This window comes from Acanthochromis polyacanthus, chromosome 19 (genome assembly GCF_021347895.1).
Source record: "Acanthochromis polyacanthus isolate Apoly-LR-REF ecotype Palm Island chromosome 19, KAUST_Apoly_ChrSc, whole genome shotgun sequence".
Classification (NCBI taxonomy): Eukaryota; Metazoa; Chordata; class Actinopteri; family Pomacentridae; genus Acanthochromis; species Acanthochromis polyacanthus.
Window position 1 is genome coordinate 17780043 of NC_067131.1, and position 22842 is coordinate 17802884.

Here is a 22842-nt window from a genome sequence, read left to right on the forward strand (position 1 = left end):
CATTTGCCTGGTTTGCAAGATTCTCCCATCCTGTTTGCCATCCTACATATCTCTAATAACAAAAAGCAGTTTGACGTTAACATGTTCCTGATTTTGACTTGGCTACTGGATACATATTAGCAGTACAGATGAATAATAAAAGTTTTGCTAAACGTATTATCCCATGCTGACCTGTGTGTTTGAATGTGAACCACCTTAAGAGTACTGAGAGTCATTTACCAATGCTTCTTTTATAAAAATGTAGAAGAACTTGCTGTTTATCACGGCTTTTATTGATCATTTTTAGCAATAAAGATGTTCCTTAAAGGACCGTTCAACTCAGGGGCTACAAATGCAATCACAAAGAGATTTACTTCATCTCTAAACAAAAAATAATTTTACTATTGCCAATTAGTCGTCTGGAAAAGACATTTTAATCTACTAAAAACATTTTTGATATATTTGCACTGAATAACCCCGACACAGTAATTTTCAAGCTGAGATCTGAAGGTCACCATCATCAAAGGTCCACTTGCTACCTGTTCTAGAGCTTTCAGTCACGTTACATAATCTTTATCAGCAGATGGAGTCTACTACTGAATTGAAAATTCAATCCAATTTTCATTATTTCTGAAGGACTCATTTCTGCTGGTGTAAAAGTTGAGCTATAATAAGAGTAGCACTCCTTTGACATGAATGTTGGGTTCATGATGGAAATTCTTTAAAGAAAAGTCTCAAAATCAATGCAGCAGTGTGAAAAATATGTATTTAATTAGATTCTAATGCCTTCATTACGACAATAAAACTTGATCACTGACAGTTCAGGGTGAGGTTCAGGTGTGTTAGACTTGAGTAAACTTTCTTGCAGATGCACACACAGACAGCTGCAGACATTTAGTTGTAATTATTATACTTTTCCAGGTCACTCGGAGGACTATGTTCCATACATGCACAATAGATCTCCATCTACATATTCCATACACTACAGTACTGCTGAGTATGTAGACTAGTATCCTTGTAGGACAGTAAGTACGTGGACAGTAAAAGCAGATGCTACTTTTGGGCTGAATGGTTGATGTTTGCAGCATGGTGTCTTTTGGAGTCTAGCAAACCTTTGTGTACTCATGGATGTGGAAAGGATAACACTGGCCTAATGCTCTGAAACATCTGTGAGTATGCATGAGTCTGGTAGGGTTCAAGTAATGTAAAGTTTGTCATTAGATGTTTATCTTAAGTTCTATGCTGATGTCTGCATATCCTCCAAATTTTTTGTAGGTCCTACAAGGTAGGTGCTACAAGGGCACCGACTGTGCTGGGAGACAGAGATACCAATCTACCGTGCAGCTATGGAACATGCTCTACATATGCACTCCAAACAGACTAGAAAGTCATATAATAAGAACAAGATTGGGGCATCAGCAAGGGAGTATAATCATGTCTTTATGCTGGTTGTAGATAATGTAGCCTCTAGCCACTAGCCTCTCTCAAGCAGCGATACCAAGGGCTGGTAATCTCATGTCCTTCTAACTTGAGATTTTTTTTTCATTTTCAAAATTGGGCTTCCCTAATGTAAGTTATGCACTGAAGAAAATTTGTCAGGCTCCTGTCTCTGAAGTCACAAGACTTTATACCGCCTTTTCAAGTATGCAGGAGCACTGGCCATTCTACAAACAAAATTTGATAGGGAAAATATGAAGAACTTCTACTGAATCAAATCTGATAATACAATCTTACATGTAGAGTTTAACATTGTTAAATGTAAAATTACATTCAGAAAAAAACAGAAATGGGCTGCACAGTGGTTGGGTGATTAGCACTGTTGACTCACAGCTAGAAGATCCCCGGTTCATGTCCCAGCTTGGGCCTGGGATCTTTCTGCATGGAGTTTGCATGTTCTCCCTATGCTGCATAGGGTTTCTCTGGGTACTCCCACAGTCCAGATACATGCTGAGGGTAATTGGCGATTGTAAATTGTCCGTAGGGGTGAATGTGAGTGTGCTTGTTTGTTTTTCTATGTGTAGCCCTGTGGGTGTCCCCTGTTTTTGCGCTGAGTCAGCTGGGATAGACTCTAGCCCTCCATGACCCGAATGAGGATTAAGGGGTGTATAGATAATGGATGGATGGAAAAACAGACATTGTAATTGATCGTGACATTACATTTAAGTTTCCAAAAACATCTTTCTCACTCTTGTGAAACTCTTTTAACTGCAGCTTTGGCTGTAAAATCCACCTTTACTCTGTTTCCCCTCGAATATTTCTGGGGTAAAACCTAGGCAGATTGAGTCACAAATCTGACTTGACATTTTTTTGGAGCAACATGTCAGTGCTCTCATCAGGATGTGGTGTTCTTACAACAAACTGAAACACCGTCTGTTGGTTTCCTTTTAATCTGTTGCGTCTTTCTTGCCGGCTGAATAGAAAACAAAGGCGCAGGGAGCCTGACACTGACACAATGACAGGTTGCGTTGTGCCTTTTTCACACACCTCTCAAAGACACGCACCCTCACCAACACATTGACCCCACATTCATTATTGAAGGGTTGGTGGTTAGTGCCACTAAGGCCCGTAGATTGGGTGTCGCGCCGCAGTCATCCTTATGTAATCAAAGGTAATTTCTGGAGCAGACCGGAATGAAGTCATTGGCAGTAAACAGATGCTGATGAGTCAATGTGAAAGAAAAGGTTTGCAGTGATGACTATGAACCTCACATGTCTGCTCTCATGTTTGGAGCTGTGACAACTGTATGTTTCTGTTAGAAAATCTACTCATTGCTTCACGGCACACGCAGAGGAAGGAGCAACACGGATCCGTCTGAGAACCCCCACATGTGTCCGTCAGTGCTGTGTACAGCTCCCCCAGTGAGCCAAATGCACCACTGCTTCACAAAGCAAATCGCAGCTAATCAAATAAGAGCCCTCAGCAGTACACAGACGTCGGCTGAAGAATGGAGGAACTGTGTGTGTGTGTGTGTGTGTGTGTGTGTGTGTGTGTGTGTGTGTGTGTGTGTGTGTGTGTGTGTGTGTGTGTGTGTGTCTGGAGAAGAGGGTGGTGGAGGCAGTGTAGTGGCTTCAAGAGATCCCGGATAGTAGGTGGGGGTGGAAGGACACATAAACACACCTGCACACGAGGACGGACGGACGGACGGACGGATGGGTGCACATGCTCATTTATGACATCATACAGCCAATAGATAAATGAAGCAGCTGAGTGCAAACACGTTTCCTCAATCTTTTTGTCTGTCGTGTCTTTGTTTTTGCTTTTTAGCGTATCTCCTTCACCTTTATTCCAATGTAAGCGTCCTTGTGGAGGGAAAGAAGGTACAATGCTGATGGTGAATCAGTAAAAGACTGTATACAAAATCCAAGGTTTAACTGAGAGCTGACTTTTATCTCTTTTTGATTTATTCCACCTTGTAAAATATCTGCAGTTTGTAGCTTAAAAACCTCATCCAGCCCGCTTGGATTCATCTGATGTGTCAAACAATGACACACTCTCGACAGGACCATACCTACAAAATTCACCACGACCATGAAGTCTGGAGCTCAGCAATGCTCCAACCAGGAGTTTTTCTGGCTGAGAATCAGGCAGAGCAGCAGGCCAGATTGAGGAGGTTGGTCCAGACTTGTTTTCTGCTCTGCTCCTTGGCACCGGTATTGACGCTGTGTGAGTGGCAGAGCTCCAGCACCGTCCTGGCTGCTTTTCTACACTCCCCTCGTCCATGCTCACCCTCATGACACGCTGCCCTCTGGCTAGCCCTCCGTGTGTGGGCATGAGTGTTTGACCGTACGAGGGTTCATGCAGTTGTGTCTGTGTGCTCGTGTAATTGTGTGTATGCTCAGTGTGTGTGTGGCAGCTGTGTGCCCTCCTCCTCCTGTCTGCCTGTGGGACAATTGGCCGCTCCCTGCGACCACAGAGACCGAAGGCACGGGGCAAGAATGTCTTTCACTGAGCAGAAGGTGGATGCCAAGATGCAAACACATGGGCCAAAAGACGTATAGGGTGATACACAGAGACTGCTTTATTATTCCTATGACTGTGTTATATTTATAAAGTTGAAAGTAAGTGCATTCTTTGGTTTGAAACCTCCAGTATTCCAGGCAAATGTTGCTTGACGCACAAGCTGCTAAGTGTGCAATAAAGGAATAATAGAGAAATTCAGTAAATGCACTCATTTGGTTCCTTGCTGAGAGTTAGATGAGAAGATTAACGCCGTTTGTACCCGAAATAATAAATCTGTTCACTTAGATTAGTATAGGTGGCAGGAGGGGGTAGCAGCTAAGTTGTGTCTGTTCGAAGTGAAAATGAAAAAAAAAAAAACCTCAGCACCTCTGAGTTTTACTGTTTGACAGACTTATCTTATTTGTTTTGTGCAAAACTAAAGTGATTAAATGCTAATTTGTAGTCTTACGATTTCTGTCATTGGTGTGTTTTAAGGTGAAACGCACAATATGTTATCCACTGGTCAGTTTTAAGATTTTACAATGTTTTATTTGCTTCTGTCAAACTAGTCGAGAGAAAATGTTCAAAACACATATTTATGTGTTTCATTTACTACTCTTTATGAACTTTATGAATACTCTGGATGGCATTACGTTGGCCTCCAGTACTACTGTGAGGAATCTTGGAGTTATTTTTGACCAGGACATGTCCTTTAACTCACACATAAAGCAAGTCTGTAGGACTTCCTTTATTCACCTGCGTAATATTGTAAAAATCAGGAACATTCTGTCTCAGAGTGATGCAGAAAAATTAGTTCACGCTTTTGTTACTTCCAGGCTTGACTATTGCAATTCCTTATTATTGGGTTGTCCAAATACACACGTGGACAAAATTGTTGGTACCCCTCAGTAAAAGAAGGAAAAACCCACAATTCTCACTGAAATCACTTGAAACTCACAAAAGTAACAATAAATAAAAATTTATTGAAAATTAAATAATCAAAATCAGCCATCACTTTTGAATTGTTGATTAACATAATTATTTAAAAAAACAAACTAATGTAATATACAGACTACCTACGAACTAGCTTTTGTCAATAGATGCATTTGAAATTGCATACCTTGGTTTCTTATTTTACAGTTAATGTTACTAATTATCTGATGTGTCTAATACAGGTGCAGCGAGCCTTTTGTTTACTTGAGTGACTGTGCTTCAGAATAACTGTATTCAGGGGAAAGATTTGCCCATAGGGAAGAAATCCATAGTTTATAATTTTAATACTAAAAATTATGTCCATGTGGGAATAATTAATATAACTACACCAATGTAACGTGCAATAAAAAATGTTTTCATTGTAAGGCTTTCCATTGCCATATTTTGATAGTCATTAATGAAGGTACTCTGTGTGCGTAAATGTTTGCAGCTCTGTTGCTTTGAAGACACTCTGCTGTTGAATGATGGATGTATTTAATAAATTCCAAGGAAAGTCTCTTACAAACAGCTGGAAGCAACAAACAGCCTCTATTAATGTTTTGGGAAAACCTAGATTGCATTCACCATTGGTTAGTCTCATTTTGTGATGTGTTGCAGAGCCCATCGCCATTGTGGTAAAGGTATATATATTTCAGTTTGTTATATAAATAAATAGTTTCATAATAAAAGTACATTGAATATAATGAAATGTAGCGAGAGGTTTTGACAGGAGAGGTTCTATACTTTAACTTAACATAATACAACACAGCGTAACACTATAACAGTATCACTATAAAACCATGATATGACTGGATGACAGTCTATATGACACATGCAGTATAATATGAAGCAGCAGAATATGCAGTTATATGATACAACACATACATGCTACAATAAGTAATATGATGAAACTAAATAATACAATTTAAAATCATTCAATGACAATAAAGGACAATATGATATTGCCATTCACTTTAGTGCAACATAGCAACATAGCATGGAGCTAATGGGAAACGGGGATATAAGACACCCCTCATCTTCCCAGTGGAAATTCAGTTTACAGCACCAACATGAAGCATCAGCACACGGGAGTAGCCACTGTTCAGTGACTGAATGACTGAGAAATGCCATTGGAGAAAGTGTGCAGTGTACTTTCAAGCAGCACACCGAACCTTGTGTGTGTTTTCCACAAGCTTGACCTCACTCATCCTGGGTAACACCGACACTGTCATTGAGAGGCAGGCGAGGAAAGTCTTCTCTGTGGAGTACAAGAAAAATGAAAAGGTCAAGGCCCTTGAGGGAAAGGCACTTTGAGCACTTAGGTGCATAACAGATGTAATGGAAATGGTTTGTGATGTTGCTGCACCCTGCAGCGAATGTCCAGTCCCAACTTCCATTAACATCTCTGGAGAGAATCATCAGAGAAACAGAAAAGAGGTGAAACAGAGTGGAAGAAAGGAAAAGACACAGCTAATGCCTCATATAAGCCCTGAGCACTTCTATAAGGGTGAAAAGAGCCTCTTTGGCCTCCAAGAACCTCTATATGTTTTCATGATTGCCATCTGTGTGTTGCAGTTGCGGCCATGCTCATTTGCACGCCTGTATTTGTCCGCACTACGTGTCCTGAATAAATAAAATTAGCACATCAAAACTGAAGCGAAATCTAGAAGGGTTTCTGCGAGGGTTCATGGAAATTGGAGATTGAGTCTGCACATTTGGAGGAATAAAGGCTCCTCTGGACAAAAACTCCAAAAAGCTTTTATTAAAGAAAAATACAAACAATGAGCTCTTTAAATAATTTTTTTTTTTTACTTCTAAGGAAATTTGACCATGTGGACACTGATCTATGATGGAAGTGGTTGAAACCTTGATAATCTCAGTCAATACACGAAAACCTCTCACCGTATGTGTGACACCTCAGCCCTTTTATTCTAATTTACCGTCCGCAGTTCCTTCCAAAATGGAGCAGGCAATCTAAATGGAACCTTCATTAGCATTTCATGCATAAACAACAGCCTTTTGGAAAGACTATTTAGGTGTATTTCCTGCCTAAGCCCCTCCTCCTATGTCAAGTCAGTCTGGAGAGCCATAAATGGATGGTCAGACCTGAATATCATCCTGGTCTTTTTCCCTTATCAATATGTGATGAGGGCTTGGAAACCAGAGATGGATAACCATTTCCCGCCAGTTCAGAGAGGTGAAGGAGACTCCTACTGAAGGTCTTTTCGTGATAAATGTGCATGAGTCGTTGCTTCTATACACCAGTGAGGAAATTTAATTCACCAGTGTGATCTTGCTCTTATCTGTACATGTAATCACTCATGCTCAGGGTTCCTCTGGGGCTATAAAACAGGCTTAGGGCGTTTCCCCGCTGCCACTTTTTTGCTTTGTGCCACAATGAAAGATCTAATTAGTGAGGGACCCCCATCATGTGTCTTCTATCTGCTTTACCTCATGAAGAATAGCTCTGTGGCTTCAACCAATAAATGAGGAATTGAACCCACTGTCTATGTCACCCTGGGAGGGGCACTTCTTTTGCAAAGCTGTTTGACCCTGTTTATGCCTGACTCTAATCTGAAGCAGTCCAGAGGGTGCCATGATGGCAATAAAACACCGACTGCACCCTCTGCTTGTCTCTGTTCCTCCCTTTGCCCTCTTCTGTGTAGCCCCCCAAACACACACTCAGACTGATGCAGAGCCTCCCAGAGGGGCACCAAAGAAGAGGTTATAAAGCATTATAAGCCAGGTTAGCCTACAGTGACAGCCCGGCTTGTTCCTCCTTCTTTCAGCAGGTCCGCATGCTGGGCAGTCCCAGCCTCTCATCCACTATGCTGAATAGAACCACAGGGCTCTGGCTCCACAGAGATAGTGTTATCTGGGCCGCCACGGGGCTCCAATCGCAGCCGTGTACACACACTCACAGCGGGCGGCACACACATCAGTATCAGACAAAGAAACGCATGTCCCAACACAAACATTATGAGCATATAATGTAACCACACATAAGTACCTGTGCACAGGGTTGCAGACAAACAGAGACAAATGTGAAAGTTCACACACAGACACAGACACACACAGTTGAGTACAATTGATGCTACTTGCTCTTACACTTGACACTAGTAGTGACACTGATGTTTCCTCTCCAGTCCGACATCTTTCTGTCAGTTGCTATAAAATTACCTTAAGCCGTCGTGGGAGCATGCCTCTTGGTCAGCTGAAGTGATTTTGTTGATGCAGGGTGGTCACCGGTCACACGCCTCGGCCTCAAATCTGGCCGCAGTCCCTGCTGTTTCAAGGAATCTGAATTATTCCACCCATTCCTGGAGATCTCCACACATGACCTGTTGCCACTGGGAGGATGGGGATAAGCCGCATTTCACCCCTTTTCCTCCAACAATTTCAATTAAAAAGAGATTTGAGGTGGAAAAGCACATTTTCATACAGGGCATGTAAGCAAAATCCTGGAGAAGGTTGACATGAGGGGTGGTGCTAAGTTTTGAGGGCATTTTTGAACAGCTAACAGATGTGTTTTATTTTTGTGGAGAAGGTCATTGTGTTGTACTTCCTGTCGACCTGTATATACGACCTTAAACTTGCAAATGACATTACACTTGACTGCATATATATGATCTGACACCACTGTCTCAACTAGCATTCTTTAAAAATCAGTCCCCTTGGGTATAAATTGACAGTCTAAAATCTATAAAACATTCACATATTAGTTTTAAAATAGTCATATACAGACACCTTAAATTTCTTTTTCTCTCATTTGTTCTAATGCACACACGTTGGTGTTTTCTTCTGACTGTACAATGTGTTTAATTTCCACAACAACAATTTGGAGTTGACAAAAGTGTTGATTAGAGCCCATTGTTGTTTGTCCTCCCATTAAACTAATTTGACCCTGAGGAACACAATCAAAACTTTTAATTAGCTGTAAAGAATGTGAACTTGCTACACATAATGATTATATTTTGCATGACCTGGCCCTGACTTGTCTTTTTGAACTGCTTGGGGTCCTTAGGCAGAAACCTTCCAATTATTAGGCAGATTTCCATTGCAGGAACTCGGGGCAGACATAATGTGGCACAAATGTTTACAGCAATGACCCCTGACCGTGTCTTTTAGCTACTGTGTTTCTATTTGACTGTAACATCAACTACAAGTGCATCAAAACAAAAACAAATAGTTAAGGGATCCAATTATAGTTCAATGAGATAGTATGAAATCGAACAACTGAGGTTTGTTTTGTTAGACTATATGAAAATTGTATGTTGTTGACAGTAATGTTAGAGAGAAGAAGACAGCCACTTGACCAGGGCAATTAGATGTATACTGATTTTCAAACTCAACCTCAAGTATCTACAGTTGAGAACAGCTTATTCATCTCATTTCTCTAGTGCATTTTTCACACTGATCCTTTGTAATGATTGCCCTTTATTTACTGTCTGCTTTTTCCTGTTCTGATATTTTTGACTTTGTGCCAAAACACTTGTGACATTTAATACTTGTTGCTGACTTTCAATCACCTGAACTTTAGTGTCAGCAGCAGCTCAGATTGTTCAGTGATCCAATCAAACTTTGCTGACTTCGACTGGCATTCTTGGTGAGCAGAACCCTAAATCCCCTAGATCTGTTTGTACTGCTAACAAAAGGTTGATATTTGTGGTTGTGAAAACAAAAGAAAAATCCTATCAAATATCGGATAGATTGTGACGTTTGGTACAAATTTGTGTTTAATAACTTCGATTGTCCGTTAAGTTTTCATAGCTTGACCATCAGATCAACACTTAAGATGGTGTAATACTTTTGTTATTAACCAAAAACAAAATAAATGACATTCCCATCAGCCTATTTCAGCCCGATCTCACGAGGATTCGTGAAACTGTCACGTAAGTTTTAGTTTCGGTTTCGTGCGCACCAACACGATTTCGTCATGTTTTTCGTGCTGCTCACCACGAAATGCGCACCAATGTATTTTAAACGGCGGACTTTTCGTGCCACTCAGAACGTATTTCAAAAGAATGTGTATATTATATTTTTAATGTAAAACCGTGGCGAATCCAACGCTATATTTTGCATGACATCGTCCCTAAACATAACCCTAACCATAACCCTAACCATAACCTAACCATAAGCTGGTGGTACACTTACCAATTTGCATAGGAATTTAAAGAATGTCCGGCGGCCGGCGGCCGCAAACGCGATCACACAAGCAGTATACGCCGATGGACAGCTCAGATCGTCATGAATCCGCCGGTATAAACCACTTTCAGATGTGATTACCACAGCGAAAAACATTTCGTGGTGAGCGGCACGAAAAACATGACGAAATCGTGTTGGTGCGCACGAAACCGAAACTAAAACTTACGTGACAGTTTCACGAATCCCCGTGAGACCGGGTTGCCTATTTGTACTTTAGTGGTAACTGGAATATGTTAGCATGCTTACATTATGACTGCCAGACATGTTAAAAAGTCAGTGGATAAGGTTAGGATTTAATTATATAACCGGTGCATTAGGACAGTCTCTCAAAGCTGCTGGCTTAAGTTTATCTTCTTATATATTTTTTAAACTCACTTATTGTTGCATATTCCAAACATTTTGCTGACCAACATTTGGTAGCAAGCTAACACAACAAACAAAGGTGGTAAACTTAAAACAAGCATTAGTAGCATTAGCTACCATTACCCAAGTATACTAACACATCGAACCAAGGTAGTGAACATGGCAAATGTTGTTCCTGGTAAATGTCTTACACAGTCACTGAGAGTATATTAACATGCTGAATTGAACATTTATACTATGAGCACCAATGTCATGCATTAGCCCACCATCTCGAAGCTGCTAGCTTGAGTTTATGTTCTTGGAGTGTTTTTTTTAAATTATTAAACAAACTCATTATTGCATATTGTAATTTCTTACTAATTAGCAATTGTTTGCTAGCAACCCACTAAACGAAGGTGATAAACATTATACAGGTGTTTGTGCCATTAGATACCATTACCAAATGTTAGCATTACACATGGAGCCAACATGGCAAATATTATACCTGTCAAACATGTTACACAGTCACTGAGAGTATGTTAGTATGCTGAATTTAAGATTTAGTATTGGTATAAGCGATGCAGCTTCTTAGTCCTATTATCTCTGTAACTTATTGTTGCATATTGTAAATATCACTCAGTAATTGTTGACAAGCTAACACCAAACTAAGGTGATGACATGGTAGGCTAACTATGGGGTTCTTAGTATTAGTGTGCTAGATTTGTTACTATGAAAATATAAGCATTGATGACAGAATTTAGCACACAGTACTGCCTCCAAGTTGTTGCTCTAATTTTAATGGCGTTTGTCTTTTCTCTCTTTTTTAAAAATCTCTTCTTAACTCAGATTAAACCGCTGTGTAATAAGGCATTCATGAAGATGATTTAAGAGTGAGCAGGGAGGCTTGTCTCAATTATGGTTCAGTACTTCTCTGACATAGTTCCAAAAGAAGGAAATGTCATTCTAGAGGTAGAATTTGCTGTTATCTTCTGTCCCACTATATAGTGTACAGGTTGTATGGTATTATTTCTACCCCCTGTATGTTTTAAATACCAGGCAGGTCCAGGCCTGCCTGGGCTGATTAATGATAAACCCTGATAGACCTTTTATCTCATATCGCACACATCGTACTGTAACTCAAACAATAATCCTGACCACAGTGCTATGCTGGACTATATCACGTTTATCATGTGTAGGAGTTCTACTCTGACATTTCAAGTAAAGGATGCATCTGATCGTTACCTTTCTTTCTTTAATTGACACCATTTATTGCATCAAGGCATGATTGCATTTTCAAACAGCATTTAAAAAAGTACAAATGAAAATAACATGGTAAGATTAAAGAGTTCTTGTCAGCAACATTAATCAATATGATACAATAAGAAAGTCTGGCCTTTAAGAGTTGAATCCATGTATCCGCTTCCAAACCCTCTGCCCAAATTTCTGATCAGATTTGTGAAAACAAACAAATTTTAAAAAGACATACACCAAAGTAAAGACAAGAGAAAATCCATCACCTTGTGACAGAAAGCAGAACTCTCCTCTTTTCTTAATAATCAACACAGAAACACCAATGAACTGCATATTCCTTATCAACAAATTTGGCGCAATATCATGAAAAAAAAAGCCCACTTACGTAAATATTTGAAAAGAAAAACTATATTGAAGCAAACAAACTCTTGATTTTGACTTATTGCAGCGTATAAGAGATCGGTGTGGACAATTACAGCATATATGCATCATTTTCATTATGGTCAGTAAACTCTCAAAAGCATTGTTTTAATACCATAAAAAATAAAAATTAAACATCCTGAACAAAAGCTGTCCTTCTTTCCTAAAACCGCTGCCTATCAAAGTGCATAATGTTCGATTTCATGACTCTGTCTCCTTCTGCCTGCTCCTCTGCTTCTGCTTTGAAATACCTAACTGTAGACAAATGGCAAATGATATTGCCCAGCTTCATGTTGTATACTTTAGTGAATATATATTAAATCGACTATATAACAACATCATAAGTGAATGATTTCTATTCTCGCGCAATGGAGTTCTTTCCATTTCGCTCTGATAACTCTCATCTTTCCTCATCACATGACACAGACAGTTGAGATGAATGGCTGATGTCACTGCATGTTAGTAAAAAGTTAATGCTAATGTAGCACAATAGAATCCTGCACGTCTTCTCAGTCTCGCAGCGACAGTGCTTGTTTATGGAGAGTGCTTTGATGGAGCGTGGTGAGGTTTCCTCGCTTTGCTTCTGTCACTGTGATCAGTTAATCAAAACCCCAGAGCGACAAGTAGCTGCAGCTCATTCTCTATTTCCAACTTCTTCACGTTTGAGCTGCAGAGAATCCAACTTAAAGGTTGAGCATCAGTCCTCACACAGCCACCTCCTCTATATGTTTCTTCCTTCTGAAAAAGTCATTTGGTGCCATTGATTCTACAGAGCGAGACAAGTCCATATGAAAATTTAATTTGGTATATAAACGTCTCTCTGTTCTATTGTCACTTCACTGATTTAAATGTTTTAATATCAGTTCTACATCATGTTACGCTCTGCTTTCTATAAACCGACCCAGAAGAGAAAAGCCAGGAAATAATCCTGGTGTAGAAATTATAGGACATCTTTGTTCGCTGGGTTTGCAGGGTAGGTTTGACATGTTTCCATCTCAGAAACATGAAATGAAAAATAAATTACAAATGCAATGTTCATCGTAGAATGATTCAGGCAGAGGCAGACGTAAAAGGGTTGCAGCTCTAACTACCAGCAGTGTTATCCTTTCAGATAATACAAAGATGGACCAGCAATCAGAGATGTCATTAAGAGTATGCAATTAAGAGTCAGTGTGGTTTGGTGTCAAAGGTCACATGTAGCTCTCCACTCGTTCCCATGGCTGCATCTCTGTGAAGAAACTCTCACACAGACCGAAGCCCTGATCCAGACTCAGGGGAATGGCCTGCGCCTCTTCTTTAATCTCCTCCCAGGGCTGCAGCATCACCTCCTCCGACTGCTCTGGGAACAGCGCCGAGGCATCGTCGAAATGCTGCAGCTGGTGGTGGCCTTGGAGCAGCTGGTCCTGGTCCAGCTGCTGCTGCTGTGGATGCTGCTGAGGAACATGCAGCTCTCCCATGTTGACCGTGCACTCCATGGAAGCAGCGCTGAGGTCCATGTAGCCGTAGGACTGGTGGTGGTTCACGTGCTGGCTCTGGCCCATAATGTCCCCTCCTCCACACCACCTCCCCAGCCCCGCTGAGTGCTGCCTCCCTTGCATGGAGACCTCCAGCTCGCAGCCCAGAGAGCTCAGTGCCGTGTTGATGTCCAAATCCTCAAAGGTGCTACAGTTTCCGCCGAGGACGTCATCAAACACGGAGGCCAAGTCGAAGTCCCCCCTCAGGATGTCTGCTTTATTAGCCTCAGTGGCTAACAGAGGAGACTCTGTTGCTCTCATCGCCTTGTTGTTGTTGTTTTTAGAGGACTGATGCTTCCGCTTGCCACTCAACACTTGGTAAGGGCAGCCATTTTGGGCGCTGTGATAACCCTGAAGTAGTTTGCTCTGTCTGTTTGTGCCACTGCTGCTGCTGCTGCTGTAGTGGTTGGCGGACATCCTCCTGCGTTTAAAGATGCCGTTGACAAACATGTCAGCATACTGAGGATCAATCTGCCAGAAGCCTCCCTTCCCTGGCTCGTCCTTCTGTCTGGGGACTTTCTTGAAACACTTGTTGAGGGACAGGTTGTGACGAATTGAGTTCTGTGACAAAGACAAGAAAAGAATCAAAGAATTAACATAGACCCCAATGGCTTTGAGCAAAAAAAATTTAAGTTAGTCATGCAAAAACTGAAAATGCTACTCTGCATGGGAGACAGGAGGGTGGGTGCTGGGGGTATTGTTGTTGTTTGTATAGGAAAGCAAATGTACCTAATGAGGCTTTCTAGTAGCAGGCAGCTCTGTGCATTTCAAACATGATCAGCTGTGCTTAGCTGCCATCTCTCTCAGGAGCCCTCATTAACACACATGCGCGCACGCGCGCGCGCGCGCGCGCGCACACACACACACACACACACACACACACACACATTGGAGTGCTTTCTCCATAATTCCTCTCTGACTAAAACCCTGCATGAGTTCTCAGTCATACAGACGATGGAAATTTCAGACACTCATGGTATAAAAATACTTGTCATGGAAATAATCAGAGGCAGAAATGAGCTTGAAAGTGTAGTTTTCATATGTTAATTATCCTCTAAGACATCTGTGATTTCTGTTCTACCTCTCTGACAAAGGCTTGCTGTCCTGTGGCCTTGAAGATGTAGTGTGTGACTGTGACACTGGAGTCAATTCCCTCCCTCACCTCACCATTTATCAGCCTCATCAATAATAGAAGGAGTTATCCGGTCTCGGTTACCTGCCAGCTGGGCTCCGCGTGTCTGTAGTAGCAGAAATTCTCCGTTATCCAGTTATAGATGGTGGACAGAGTCACTTTGGGCTGCTTGCTGGCCTGCATGGCCATGCAGATGAGGGAGGCGTAAGAGTAGGGCGGCTTGACTTTGGGGTTGGTCTTGTAGTCGACCTCCACCGCCGGACTCGCCTGGATGGGGATCTGCACGTACCCCGATGTGGGATGTGCGCAACTGGGGAACCTCGGTGGCGCAGCGGTGGAGTCGCTGCCGGAGGTGACGGGGCTCCCGAGGTACAGAGGCATCCCGGTGGCGGCGGTGTCCCCGGCCGGAGGGCTGGACGGAGAGTCGGTGCCGGCTCTGGGGAAGCCGAGGCGCTTGAGAAAGACGTGCTGCTGGGAGGAAGGACACCCTGGTCCGGCGCCGTTGGGCCGCTCCGGATCCGCGCTGAGGATGGAGAAATTCTGAAGCCAATGAAGGCTGGTGAGGCTGTCGTCGAGTGGGGCTAAGTCCGACCCAGACACCTGATCCTCTGGGTACACCGCCAGCCATTTCTCCTTAAACTTATTGGCAATGTCGGGGCTGGTTAGAACCGGCATCCTGGGTTTGTGCGCGCAATGAAGGCTGAGAAAGGGGTCTTTAAACTGGCATTTAAAGTTCAGCGGAATCTTCAGGTGAAGGAAAAAGTAGAAGAAAAACAGTTAAATGAATGCAATTCACTCCTCACACGCTAATGCCAATAATATGACCAAGGTTGGAACATCTTTGGTCCAAATATCCAATAAAATCAGCACCTATATCAGTCCAATTGCTGGTTAAATGGTGCATAATTTCCCTACCTCCGCTGTATCCTTGCTGGAGGAGATGCGCTGTGTGCACCTGTTGCAGTCCGTCCCTGCCTCTCCTCTCCAAGGACTCAGCGGCGCATTCAGTCTCTGCGCAACAAGTGCGGCGGGGGGAGGGCGAGGAGCATCTAGCAGCGGCTCATATGGAGGAGAGAGAGAAATCGAAGCAGCAGCAGCAGAAAGGCGGCTCTCAGGACAGATCCATGACGAACCAGGCTGTTACTCATCCAAACGCTGGGCTCTGCTGGAGTGTCTGTGGGAGGTCAGGACGTGAGAATGTGCGGAGGTTGTAAAATAAGTCGCTCATAAAGCCCGAGAGACTGCCCACCGCCATCCCTTTAAACGCCTGAGGGGGGGTTGTGATTGGCTGGCTGGATCCCTGCTTCTCCAGGTTTCACTTTGACTCTCTCTCTCTCTCTTTTCCTATAGAGGGGGGCTTAAATGAATGTTAAACGCCTGGACACGAATGGGTGCTCACATGTTCCAATAAAAAGAACCCAGTTTTCTCCTCTCTTTTGTCTTTAATCCTCCGTCTCTGTCCCGGAAACTGGCTGTAATGTGACCTCTGCGCCGCGCGTCACAGCTCCCCCGCTGGCGCTGAAAAAGACGCGCCACAGGTCCCGCTGCTGGTTCACACCTGCAAGAAAAGCAGCTCATTTTAACTGATAAGCCTTTCTTTAACATTCCTTTTTACAATAGGTGATACAGTGCTGTTTCAAACGTAAAAAACCCAACTGAATCTAGTTGCAGCCCATCGTGGTGTGGGCAAAGTCTGTACATTAGTAGACACTTGTACCCAAAAAGGGCTCCTTACAAACATACACCTGAGAGTTAAGTGTTGATCAAGTGGCAAAGGCACAGCAGATGAGAGGTCTGTAAAGCAAAAAGCACCAATAAGTAGGTGAATAATTGCAATGTAGAAGAAAGGGGAGATATAGAAGAAAGTGTTCCTGGCTGTTTGGGAAGACAAGCTGCCTAATGGAAGTCTTATATGAAAGCATTTAGTCACTGTTTCTCTTGGATTTAAGTACAAGAAAGCTCTGCATTTTAAAACTACAAAAGCCTGAAGTCTTCATCAGTCAAATGATTAACTCCCCTCACTTTTTTTTCACATGAATCATCTTAAAATCTTTCAACACTCATGTTGCTAATGAGTGGGGCTAAACTTGTGCTGAGGAAACAGCAGGAGAAAGCATTAGTGTGTAATTTAAAACAACAACAACAACAACAACAAAAAGTCCATATAAGTAGGAGTTACATGAGCAGCTGATATGTGCAGTGAATAGTAGAATCCTTAACAAAGCAGAGTTTGTGTCATATTCTGCAAGGATTCACATAAAACACATTCCAGCATTATTTGTTCACATGCTCTGTCAAAGCTGCTGTGAATTATGAGGGAACACTGCCACCCTGTGGATTACAGCTGCATCTACACTACTAACTGAGGCCCTAATCTGCTGACCTGGCAGACAGCATGGAAGCCTTGTAGACAGAGTGTGCACTATTCCCCTTAAAACATCCATCCACTATTTTATACACCGCTTCATCATCTGTAGGATCACAGGGGCCAGGGTCTTTGTCAGCTGAAACTTTAGGATAGTTCTGAAAGACTGCCAGTATGCTGTTTTGGTAATAGATTTCTATCTTTCTGTATCCCTTGTGATCTCTGGGTCATGAATAAAACTAGGTTGGTATTGATGCATGATTCATTCATGAGGGTGATTAATCACTGATTCACTTTAATAAAGATGCTGTTCTCACTCTCACCACTGAAGCGTGATGGTTAGCGTTATATCATATGATGATTTATGAATAGTGCACAACTTTTAAAGACATTTCATGTGTTTTAAGCTTCTTGTGTGTCCCTTAATGCTGTGTGGCTCCACTGTGCAGAGATAGCATGGGATTTTATCAACCTTTGACCAGCCTTTTACCAGCTGCACAGCCTGGTGACACATTACACTATTTGGAGAAATACACTATGATTGCACAACATCATAAACATCACTCATTCGTACTCAAAGATAAGATGTTTTGTTTTCTTCATAAATGTTAACGGCAAAAAAAGTGAAAAGAGGAGCTATCTTGAAAGCCGTTGTGCTGTTTACACACAGCCTGAGGGTCAGACAAGCAGAAGAAAGCAGCGATCACTTCCTTTTGGGGTTTTGCGCAAGTCATGGGATGATTTTCATAACAGCAGAATTCCAACTCCTCTCTGTGAGACACCATTCATTAGACAACATGTTTTTTGACCAAACTCATGAATAGCAGGAATAGAAAGTACAGAATATAAAGCGAAGTGTAATGCATGAGTCAGGAGAAGCAGGGATGGCAGATCATGCTACTGTTAAAGGTGGAGTAAGCCATTCTTATCCAGCGCATTTTCTGTCACATTCAGTGAATGTCTCATCATGCTCCACTAGCTGTCCACTGAAAAAATATACAGTGTTCTTACACAGGTCTGTGAAAGGGTATAAACAAAGTGGCTCAGACTGATCTACACAGTATTGTTCCACTAGCCAAGACAGGGGCACCAAGGGGCACAGGAGAGCTCTATGAACCCGGACACATTTTCCTCAAGATAGGGTAAATTCAGAAGAATCCCCCATTATTTTTTTTTTTTTTTTGCAGTGAACAGTCTTTGTGCAACAGGAGCTAATAGGGCGACCACAAGAGACCTGTTTCAGCAGCACCAGGCTCTGCTTCTTAGCTCATGTACAAGGACCAAGAGTCTCATCTCCAATGGGTTCGTCTGTGAGGAAACTTCAGCAGCAGGTCATAAAAATGCCAATTTTTGAGTTGACAATTATCTAATCACGTGGAATTCCCTGGAAGTAAAAAAAAACACATCTGGTGCAAGCTAAATATTGCACACTGAATTATCAAGTAGTAATTTCACCAGAGCTGTGGCCCACATGCATTAGTGATAGCTCTAGGTCCTAAATCCTGACAGTGTTTTATACAGCATGCAGAGCCAGCCATTGCTCTTCCTCCCCAACAACTTTTTGTCAGCGCATCTGTGCAGCTTAAAGATTCAAAGTCCATGATGACAGGAGTTGGCTTTCAACGCAGGACACCGAGAATGGATGAGAAGTAAAACCTGCCCCACGGCACTTCAAGAACCTGGATACGTCAGGCCAGCTGTTGCATCCCGTCAAGGAGTCTTGATTTTTCAAATGTTTCCAGGTTTATTTAGGTTCTTGACAAAGGGCATGCTGGTGAGAGGCAAATGTTTGGACAGCTGTTCTTACTGTTGCCAGGCTTCCCACTGTCCTTCAGCGGGACCTAAGCACACATACAGTACGCTTACAGTGCGTCTGATGGGCTGAAAGAGGTGCAGGGCAGGACTGTTTCCCCAATATGTATTTCTTGTTAATAGCACAATTAACCTTTCCAAAGGTTTTAGTTCAAAACCCCTTCACATACACTGTGAAATTAAAAAAAAAAAAAATACGGTGAAAATCTGACCGCAAGGGTGCCACCAGTAATACCATAAAAACAGCAAGACAACTAAAAACTGTCACAGCTGTAGAATTTACAGAAATCATCAGTAAGATAATGATATTTTTAGCTGATTGAAATACAGTAAAACAGTATTATTTTACAGTAAAAGTTGTAAAATATATTTTGGAATATTTGTAAATAAAAAACAGATTTTTTTATGTGGACTTTAGGTACACTTATGGTCTTTTTGTTGAGTCAATATGTAAATTTCTGCTTTTTGACTGTGATTTTACTGGATGTTACTTGCAATTAGGGCTGTCAAAATTAACGGGTTAACGCAGATTAATCCATCATCGTGATTAATTGGAGATTAAATTTTTTTTAACGCAATTAGCCCATCTGCAGCGCGAAATGACTCAAATTTCCTGAAACATATCTGGCAACGCATTTTGGGCAGTTTGTCCAAGTAGATTTACCGTTGCGCATGCGCAAATGGGCAGTTGATCCAGTAGTGGCCGAACCAACCAATTCTACATGGAATACGGTAAACAGTAGGGCTCCACTGATTTATGGGCCAGATGATTATAGCCTTTTTCAAAATAATCATCACTGGCCAGAGTTCTGCTGATTAAACGCTGATATATTCTTAATTTCTCATAAAATAGTAAATGCTGTTAAGTGTCCGAGTCTCGCAGAATGATGTCGCTGCGCTGTTTGTCCAATACATGGAGCTCTGACTCCATTCAGTCCACAGTCCTCACTGCTGTCTTCTCAGTAACATACAGGAGTAGGCCTAAGCTACAGCCAGGCAACATTACAGGAGTGGGCTGATCCGACAGGTAAGTTTATAACGACATTGTGAAATTAACAACGACTCAACATGTCTCCCGTTTCAGTTATGAGAAAAAGTTCAAGTTAAAATGATTAACACTACTGTCTTCAGCAACCGTCATGATGTCACTCTTAGTTTTACTTGGTCAGAAAATACTAGAACGTGACAGAGGCTGGAACAGCAACTCATTGTGTGTGTTGTTATGGAAGAACATTGCTGTTGGACTATTTGTGAGCATTATATACTTAAAATGCAACTCTGTCAAAGATGACATGTTTTACATGTGAGAAAGGCATTTCTGTTTTTTTATTTTGGTTCATATGAGTCCTGACTTCATGGCAAAGACAATAATGGAGTAAAGAAAATATGATTTAACGTTAAAGGGCATCAGAGGGCTGCAGAAATAATGTTTTACCAATAACTTCACTCATTATGTTGCTTATATACAGCATATATATATATATAACCGACCTCCAATTGGCCGATTAATCAGTTTTTGGAATTTGTTTCTGCCCAATATTTGAATTGGCATCAGCCTCAAAAATCCATATTGGTAGAGCTGTACTAAACAGCATGTTGGCTCTCTCAGTGAGAAATTTGAAAACAAAAAAAAAGATGGAACAGTCGACTGGCATCCAGTAATATGCACACTCTTTGGGAAGGAGTTTTCTTTTCATCGAAGCACTTCCAGCTTAAAGTACCACATTAACCCGAAGCATGCGCTAGTCATGAACCTTTAAAGCGCATATATATTCTCTTCTTTCTTGAGTTTGTTTGCGTGTGCAACATGAAACGTGAGTAATATAGATTAAAAATGAATGATATTTAATTGTGAATCATCTAAATAAATCCACAGGAACCCTGTGATTAATCTGATTAACTATTTTAATTGTTTGACAGCACTGCAAATTACCATTAATAAAAAAAAGTAGTTGTGATTTGGACATCTTATGCAGTTTTCATCTGTTTTGATTTCATGTAAATTGATCCTTTTTCCTGTGATTTTACTAGCTATTGTCTGTACTTTAGCAAAACAAGGAAAATCTGCATAATAACCATAAATCAAAAATTACAAATTACAGTTAAAACTGTTTAAAAGCATTTATTTTTCACAGTGTATGTTACTTTAGCTCTCTTATCTGCAAAACTGTGACATATATTTATTGTGGCTTATCAACCAATGAATACAGGATATTTAGACATACAAGACACAATTGCTATGGTAACTTATGCAGGTTACAGATTTCTAAATACATTGTTAGTTAAAAATGTTTTTTTTTTTGCCACTTTTTAAAAATTCAATATGTCAGTCAGATTTTACTCATGTAGCACTTAACAAAAGTATTTTACAAGCCACTGACAAAACATACAATGTTAAAAACAGATCAAGAATAATGCAAGAAAAAAGAGATTAGCAATCAAGACAATAGCAAAATAAAAAAATAAAAAATACAAGCAATGAAAACAAAACCATGAGGTAAAAAGCAATATACATACATTAGACTTTTTAGCAACACAGAATAGAATTAAATAAACAATACTGATGATAATAAAATAAGTCTAAACACTAAAACTGTAAAATGATAAAATACTACATAAAAGTCACACATAACAAATGGGGTTGTAGTTTATGTTAAATGTACATTTTCAGCTTCTCTCAAATCCTCCTGAAGGTTGTTCCAGCACTTTAGAACGTTAAGGCTGAAAGCATCATCACCAAATGTTTTTGTTTTGTGGAGCAGCTAAAAGAGAAGAACCGGAGGTAGTTTGGTGCAAGGCCATGTGGAGTTTTTTAAACTTATAAACAAAGTGTAAAATCACCATGAACAGGTAACCAGTATAAAGACTGTTTAACTACCATAATGTGTGTTCTCCTTTTGGTCATGGCAAACACTAAAAGTTGTAAAGTTATAAAAGTTTTTCTGACAGGCCACATATGAGCTTTGGAATTAAAATCAGAGTGAAAAAAATCACTCCTATATTTGTTCTTGGGTTGAGTCTGCGTGTGTTTACTTTTGGGGTCAGTTCCTCTCTCTCCAGTGATCAATAGTTTAGTTTTCTCTTTTCTACAACTTTGAAAGTTAAGTTTTGTACCACTTGAGTAAAGCAGAGAGAAATTTTGATTTAAACTTTGAAATCAGAATCCCATTAGCACATACCACTACGTCTTTTATTTTAGAATAACAACATGAGCTTCACCTTGAAGTGTGAAATATTAACGTGTGAAACATTTTCGGATTTTTGATTTGATTAATATGCCATACAGTGTGTTCTTGCTCCATTCTTAAGTTGTCATCACAAGCACCTACAAATGATTCCATAAGAGCTGCAAGTGAAACGGGACTGTAGATTGTTGACCAAAATTAAGAGGCCAAAGGTCAGGTGAGATCAGAACGCCAGATGTGACTTCATGTGGTTTGACTTCAGGGTGCAGTTTTCTCTGAATGCACAATAAATGATTCTGAAAGAAGGTTGGTTAGCGCGACCGCCACTGAGTTCAAACCTGCTGGTCGGCCTCTGTGTGAGGAGTTTGCATTCTTCAGCTTCCTCCCACAGTCCAAAGACATGCATGGAAAGTAAGCTGGTTTCTAAACTGGTCGTAGGTGTGATTTATGAGTGTGCATTGTAGTCTGTCTCTGTGATAACCTATGATGGACTGGCTGAGGGTGTACCATCTCACACCATGTGTAAACTACGACCAGATACAGTCCCTTGTACCCCACTGCAGGATGAATACAGCTAATGGATGGATGGATGAAGCCTATATTTACTAAAAGTCTAATAAATACACACTACTGTTCAAAAGTTTGAGGTCACTTAGAAAAGTTCTTATTTTTGAAAGAAAAGCTTTTTTTTCGATGAAGATAACATTAAATGAATCAGAAATACAG

The 22842-nt window shown here is 41.1% G+C and overlaps 1 protein-coding gene across 1 annotated transcript; it reads right to left on the bottom strand.

Annotated features, from left to right (window-relative positions):
• Positions 1-11669: 11669 nt before the first annotated feature.
• Positions 11670-16140, bottom strand: foxj1b (forkhead box J1b). Its single transcript, XM_022213656.2, has 3 exons — positions 15670-16140; positions 14839-15498; positions 11670-14183 (listed from the first exon to the last, which is right to left on the bottom strand). The coding sequence occupies exons 2-3, from the start codon at positions 15427-15429 to the stop codon at positions 13299-13301; spliced, it is 1476 nt and encodes a 491-aa protein (XP_022069348.2). The 5' UTR covers positions 15430-15498; positions 15670-16140; the 3' UTR covers positions 11670-13298.
• Positions 16141-22842: the final 6702 nt, after the last annotated feature.